The 7,293-nt window shown below is 35.8% G+C and overlaps 1 protein-coding gene across 1 annotated transcript; it reads right to left on the reverse strand.

Moving 5' to 3' along the window:
• Positions 1-4,524: 4,524 nt before the first annotated feature.
• On the reverse strand, positions 4,525-6,973 carry LOC144997458 (putative formin-like protein 15b). Its single transcript, XM_078957369.1, has 11 exons — positions 6,365-6,973; positions 6,182-6,280; positions 6,055-6,096; positions 5,889-5,969; positions 5,688-5,820; positions 5,528-5,622; positions 5,391-5,462; positions 5,196-5,312; positions 5,018-5,086; positions 4,851-4,917; positions 4,525-4,698 (listed from the first exon to the last, which is right to left on the reverse strand). The coding sequence occupies exons 1-11, from the start codon at positions 6,422-6,424 to the stop codon at positions 4,592-4,594; spliced, it is 942 nt and encodes a 313-aa protein (XP_078813495.1). The 5' UTR covers positions 6,425-6,973; the 3' UTR covers positions 4,525-4,591.
• Between the last annotated feature and the right edge of the window lie 320 nt (positions 6,974-7,293).

Consider the following 7,293-nt stretch of genomic DNA (forward strand, 5'->3'; position numbering starts at 1 on the left):
ACTTATAATTGTTTATGGCCATATATGTACCCTGAACACATTATCCATAAATTTTTGGGCAACATCCACATCTGAAAGCCGATAAGATAAAGTCATGAAGCGAACATATTTTCCCATTCTACCAACAACATATATATGACTTCTTTCCCATGAGAGTTAGGAAGTCCAATTATGATATCCATAGAGATATCAACCCATAAAGTTGTAGGTGCAAGTAGTGGTTGTAATAAACATGGATATGCAGAAGAATCATATTTGTTCACCTGATATGTTGTGCAATTTTGTACAAATCTACTCTCATCTTTAAGAAAAACCTTTTCATGTAAACAAGGTTTTTAATCTTTTATTAGTTGCATCTCTACCCGAGTGCCTTCAGGTGAAGAGTGAAGCCATGACAAAATTTTACGTTTTTCCTTTCTTCATTGCCAAAAACTATCTTTTGTTTCTTCTTTATAAGCCCATCTTGGATTATGTAGTTAGGAGTGTCTTGAGGAACTCCTTGTTGCTACAAAGAATTAAGAAATTCATCATTCTTCTAACTCTTTTTTCTAAGCTATATTAAATTAGATTCCACTCTAGTGAGGGCTAAACAAAAATTTTCACTTCCTTCTGCTCTTGGTAAAGCAGTAGCTACCAGATTTTCACTTCCCGATTTGTATTGTATTTAGTCAAAACCCATAAGTTTTGAAAGCCAGTATTACTAGAATGGAGTGGAAATCTTTTGCTGAAGCAACCATTTAAAACTTTTTTGATGAGTTCCTATAATAAAGTGGTGTCCAGTCAAATGTTGTTCCCATTTTTGAACTACAAAGAAAATGGTTAGTAGCTCTTTTTCATACGCGAATAATTTTTGCCATTTTGGACTGAGTGCTCTATTGATAAAAGCTGAAGGATGTCCTTGTTGCATTAAAACCGCACCAATTATGTGGTTTGATGCATAGTCTTTATCACAAATACTTATGAAAATTCTGATACACCTAGAACTAAGTTGAATTTAAAGTTTTCTTTAGTGTTTCTAGGGCAGACTGAGGTTCATTTCACCATTTAAACTCTTCTTTCTTCACCAGTTAAGTTAATGGTTTGCTTATTAAGGTGTAATTTCGAATAATCTTTCTATAGTAACCTATCACGCCCAATAAACTTCTTAACTCTTTTACATTTTAAGGAATTTTCCATTTACTATGGCTTCTATTTTCTTTTGGGCTGTCTCTACGCCTTCACCTGATTTGAAATGCTTGAAATACTCAACTTTTGATATAACAAAAGTACATTTGTTCGCTTTGGCATATAGCTGATGTTGTTGCATTAGATGAAATACAATATTTAAGTGTTCCTAATGTTGAGTTAATGGTGGGTTGTACAATGTTAGACTGTGTTTATATTTATAATAAGTAGAGGGTACCTAAATGTAATATTCTATTATATATATAATGTGATCTAAAGTAATATCTATTGAATTGAATAAGATATGAGGCTTGATTTGGTATCAGAGCCAAGTTCCTTTGCCGCCTCCAACCTTAAATCGGTGACATCTTCTCCACCATCTCAATTTCTCTTTCGATTAAAACATGGTTACGATCGTTGCCTTTACTACTGTAGAGAAAACCGCCCACGATACCCACAAATTTTCATTCACTCTTTCTCCTACTAACTATGGTTTTTAGAAGGCAATACTCGAACCATTCCTAATCACCAATCACTTGATCGACTATGTGGATGGCACCATCAAATGTCACGAACAGAAAATTACCACAACAGATGCAATAACTGACAACCCTAGTTATCCTCGTTGGGTTTCCAATAATGCACATGTAAGAATGATAATTCTATCTACCATCTCTAAAGCATCTTTCCAACATGTTCAAGGTACGACCTCTAGAGATTTTTGGCTTTCCTTAGAACGTATATATGCACCAAACTATGGTTCTCGTGAATACACTTTAAAAACACAGTTACTTCGCATAGAGATGAAAAGTTATGAAACTCCACTGACCAATCTTATCCGAGCAATGGAATACGTGTTTGCTCTCGCTAATATTTGTGAACCCATGAAGGACAAGGATATAGTTCTGCTTACAATCTCAGCTTTGCAAGCTGAATACAATAGTTTAAAATCGAATCTTCTGGCCTGCCATCCACTAATCACCTACAATGACCTGCATGGTCATTTATTTGACCATGTTACATGATCAACAGATCAGCCACATTACCTGTTATTGCCTCACTACAAGTTGATTCTAGATTTTGTTCATATACAAGCTAGCCAAATCAACTCTTTGAGAATCTGTAATCCTAATAAGATTGAAGTATTTTGTGTATTTTTCTAACCAATCTCTAAGATGGGTAACTGCCATTAAATGTATGGAATTCCAATTTAGGAGTGAAATTAAAATTTCTCGGAGGTGGGTATTTCCCTTTTCAACTAAATTGACATCTATACACTTCTTGTAACTAATTGTGTAATAGCCCGAAATTCAGGTAAGCCTTATGACCCTTCTACTTTGAGAGATGGAAAGTTGAGTCCCTTGAAGTTATATGTGGATTTGTGAGTACGTTGGGCGTAAAGAAGCGTACACTGCGCGTGCTCACATGCTTAATTTGGACGCGAACTTGCCTGGGTACGCTAGGCGTACCCAGGGTTACGCTAGGCGTAATGTGTCCAGGTGCAAACCCTGAATTCGGGCTTGTGCACTATAAAAGGAACGTTTAGTCCCTTGCCCCAGCCACCATACCCCCTTGAGTGAGCCCTTAGAGTGCATAAATCCGTGTATAAGTTTGTGTGTGTGTTCTTGAGCTTGAAGGTACCTTTTTGAGGTGAAGAAGGAGAATAGGAAGCCATTGTTGAAGCTAGAGGTGGAAGGGTAAGAGTAGATCCGAGTTCTACAGTGTTTGGAGATCCCTTTTGAGGTAAAAGGCTTCAAGCTTTGCATCTTTTATGTTCATGCTTCGTAGAGAGAACTTTTAGGGTTTTTGGTCCCCAAGTTCATAGCTTTTTGAGTGGTTGAGCTCTTAGAAGCCGAGATTTGTCCCATACTAGCTCCTTTAGTGTTGTAATGTGATAAAAATCCAGTCTTGGTTGTTAAAAGTTGTTCATGCATGAGATATGGACCTTTTAAGGTTGGAAGTAGAATGTTTTGGGTGTTTGTGACTTCCACAGCCATGCAAAGGCTTAAAGTCACCAACTTTATGGACTAAGTCGTGTTAGAGAAGTCAGATCTGGATTTTGGATGCAAGACTAACTTATTAAGACCTGAATGAAGATGAGCAGGAAACTGGGGTTACGCTAGGCGTAATCCCAGTACGCGCGGCGTAAGGTGCCGCGTACCCCGATTCTATGAAGCCAACGGCTACGCTTAGCGTACAGATCTGGTACGTGCCGCCGCGTACCCTAGAAGGTTGATTTTTGTTGACTTTTAGGGTTTGGTCAATTTTAGAGTATTTGAGCCTTGAGAGGGGTAAAATGGTCTTTTACCCTCCTGAGAGTGCTAAGAGAGGGAATGGTCTAGCCTTGGGAAATGTGTTGATGCCGAGTGTTTATTTCGTATGATTAGGCGGAAGTCCGAGATTTCCGAGTTACCGAGTTACGCGAGGTGAGTCTTCTCACTATACATTACCTAGAGTGGTATTATGAGTTGACCGGAAGGTCTTATGTGCTATGTATGAGATTGTGTGCCATGTATGAGAATATGTGTTATGTGATGTATGTATGATATTTAATTGTATAGATCGGACCGGAGGGTCCAACGAGACAGACCGGGCCGGAGGGCCCAACGAGCTATGACCGGACCAGAGGGTCCAACGAGCTACGGGACCAGAGGGTCCCGCTGAGACACATCGACCGGAGGGTCGTACAATAGCCTCGAGTGGCATATGTGTTGTATGTGGTATTTTGGGAAACTCACTAAGCATTTATGTTTACAGTTGTTGTGTTATGTGTTTCAGGTACTAGCGAGGACCGTGGGAAGACAATGGCGTGACTCGTACACATCAGAGAAGGGATTTGATTTTGTGATCTTGGGATATGTTATGTTTTGATAACTATTATTGAATACTTTTGAGAATACTTTTACTTAAATATGGTTGTCAAAAATGAAAATTTTGTTTTGAAAATCTCATCGTTACAAATTGTATAACAACTAGCCCTATATTAACTTTTCTTATTTTTTTTAATTGCTCTATTGAATGATTATATTAAAGATATAAATAATCTTGACTTTTAGCTGACTCGGTCATAGTTATAACAAAATCAATGTATCCGGCTCAACAGAGGGGAACAAATTAATTCCAGTTTTTTGTGGAAAATGGTAAAAACATTATAGAAAAAAGGCAAAAGCCTACATTGTATGCCATCATGTGTAGGATGTATACATGCAATTGACCCTCATGGATTGTACCATTTTTTTTCTTTATATATATTTTCATCTACGTGTAGCACAATTACAAATGTACAACTTATCTATTAAACTTTTTGGTAGAACATATATTACAATAAACATTATTTGTTAAAATAAATAAATAAATAAGTTTTAAAGGTATAACATTTTTAAAATTTTATTGGTAAAAAATAAAAGGTGTATAAAAGAAACATTTCTTATTTTACATTAACACCCTTTACTTCCTCCATTTCCGCCTCCTGTTTACGGTTCTCCTCGTCGCATTTTCGGAAGAGTCTCACAAAGTTCAAAAGGGTCATAGTAGCTACACAAATAATAATAAAATAACAAATGAATAACAAGGCAAATTTGTAAGAAGATAGCACCTAATAGGGAAAACCTCAATTCAGTGACATTCTCTATTAAGTTCTTTTTGCATTAAGTGAAAAAGAAACAAACGTATATAAGTTTCATTACCTTGTTCAAAAGGACAACGAGTCGGATCTTCACCAAAATATATGGCCAATGCATCAGCGTTTCTACACTGTAAGTGTAACACAAACAATTTACTAGAATAATCCAAAAAGGAATCAAGGAAAAGTAGTGATTCGACTTTTGAGGCAAATTTAGAGTGATTCATTTACCACAATGGAATAGAACTCCGTTACACTTGTCATTTCCGCCTCAGCTTGGCCAATGAATTCCTTCAATGTCTTTTAAAAAAAAAAAAACAGCATTTTTTTTTTCAAATGAGAAGTATCTTTTATAGTTTGGAATTAAAGAATTCGTTAATTGCTATTTCCAGGGTTTCTAAGCTACTACCTTATGAAAACCTTGAGATATTGGGCCATCATTTGCTGACGCAGCTAGTTCCTGCTTCGCGTTTTCCAGCCCCATGGTAATGGACTGCATTTCTTCTGCTAAAACTTTCAATTCTATCTGTAATTTAGAAATCCTTTCATTGGTTTTACATACTAATCATGAATCTGTGCAATTAAAACAGATGAAAATTCAAACCTCGGTTGCAGCTTCTAGGCTAACAAGATCCTCATGGAAATCTAAAAGGCTCGGGGACTTGGAAGCGATTTTCTGTACATGATTAAAAAAAATTTACGAATTAAAGATTTCACATTTTTTATTCAGTAGTTTATTACCTTGCAGAGATAATGCATTAAAGTCATCTTGCTATCTGAAGCTCGTGTATCTGTCAATATCAAGAGACTATCCAACTTGAATCCAACAGCAGCACCTGTAAATTTTGGATATTAACATCAATAAAAAAAAACTTATTTATTTATGTAATGATGTTGTTACCTCTAGCAGTTCCTTGATTTAATGTGTTCCCCAAATATAAAATTCTCTTCATGATTTCTTTCAACTTTGTGGACCTCCGCACCTCATCACATGCAGAGTTTACTGTGTTTAGACTCGTTTTGAATTCTGAAAGCTGAAACAAAATCCCAAGTCAAATATAATCACATCAAATATTACATTAACAATTACAAGCTAACCAACCTGAACGTTAAATTTCATTTTGAACAGAAAAACCCTTAATTTTGCATCCATACGTGGCACCTTCGTTAGCTCCAGGAAATACTTCGATAGCCAAGTAAAATTTCATTTTGATAAGATAAATTCTTGAAAGATATGAAATACAAAGTTATGGTGGGTTGATACTGACCTGTTCGCGCTTGCCAAGTGTCTCATAGTCATCTGTGAATTTCTGAACAGTCACAATGGAGAAGAAGATCAATACGTAAACGGGTTCAGAAATACAAAGTAAATGAGTTATGGCAATATGGCTTCACCTTGAGTTGCTCCATCTCTTCATTCGTGGGATAGAATTTGAGACAATCTTCTACTTGATCGGAATCTATAAGTTCATCATTCATAGCTAAAATTGCAGCCTGCAGAATCCAGATGATGGATAAAGTTGCAATTAGCGAATTGAAAACGGGTGCATAAGCCAACTTGATCAAAAGGGTACTTACCACCATATCAGGAAGTGGCATCTTAAGTTTTGCAAGCATGATTTCCGTGTTATTCGCCATTTTCAGATCAAAATACAATTGAGAATGCAATCATGGAAAGGAAGAGTGAGAACGCAAACAATCACGGGAATCTGAAGGACGCATACAAAGATCGCGCCAAGAACGTAAAAAATAAAAAGTAATCTTAAGGATAATGTACTCAATTCCAAACTCAATTCACCAATTCAATGAAAAAAAGACCCACAAAATAAAAAAAATTATCGTCAGGTCAGGTATTATGGTTATGATAAATGACGTAATCTAGGTTGGGGAAAGAATCTGCGATATTATTGTATTTATTGGTAGTAAGATTGATAGGGTTTTCTGAGAAATCATGGGTAAGATGATGGCGATCGAAGCAATTATATTGAATTCGATGATTCAAGAAATCTATGAAGGGGAGTGAGGAATATTGCAATTGATTCAGGGAATTCGTCACGGCAATGGAAATGCTTTGATTTCTATTGCACGTGGAATCAGAACAAAACACAAACGAGATTATGGAGGAAGAAAGGAGGGAAGGGAAGAACATTGATCAGTTTTTCTTTTTCATTATTGTATTTAGTTTGTTCTACGATAAATTATCAAGGAAAACAATAAAGGGTTGATTTGATTTAAGTCTAACTTACAAGAATGGTCCTTCAATTTTTCGATATTATTTTGTAATTTTGGATCTAAACTTCTAAATTTGCAATTTTGTTGCATGATGATGATGGTTATGCCCACGCCTATATAAATATTATATGTAATTTTAATATTTTTATCATATTAGATATAATGTGTTATTTTAATATTTTTATCATATTAATTCACTAGGTTTGTGAAATTAAATAGACTTTTGAAAATTAAATAGAGACTTTTGAATTGAGTTTGAAGGCTTGACAAACCGC

The sequence above is a fragment of the Lactuca saligna genome, chromosome 5 (genome assembly GCF_052625555.1).
Source record: "Lactuca saligna cultivar CGN05327 chromosome 5, ASM5262555v1, whole genome shotgun sequence".
Classification (NCBI taxonomy): domain Eukaryota; kingdom Viridiplantae; phylum Streptophyta; class Magnoliopsida; order Asterales; family Asteraceae; genus Lactuca; species Lactuca saligna.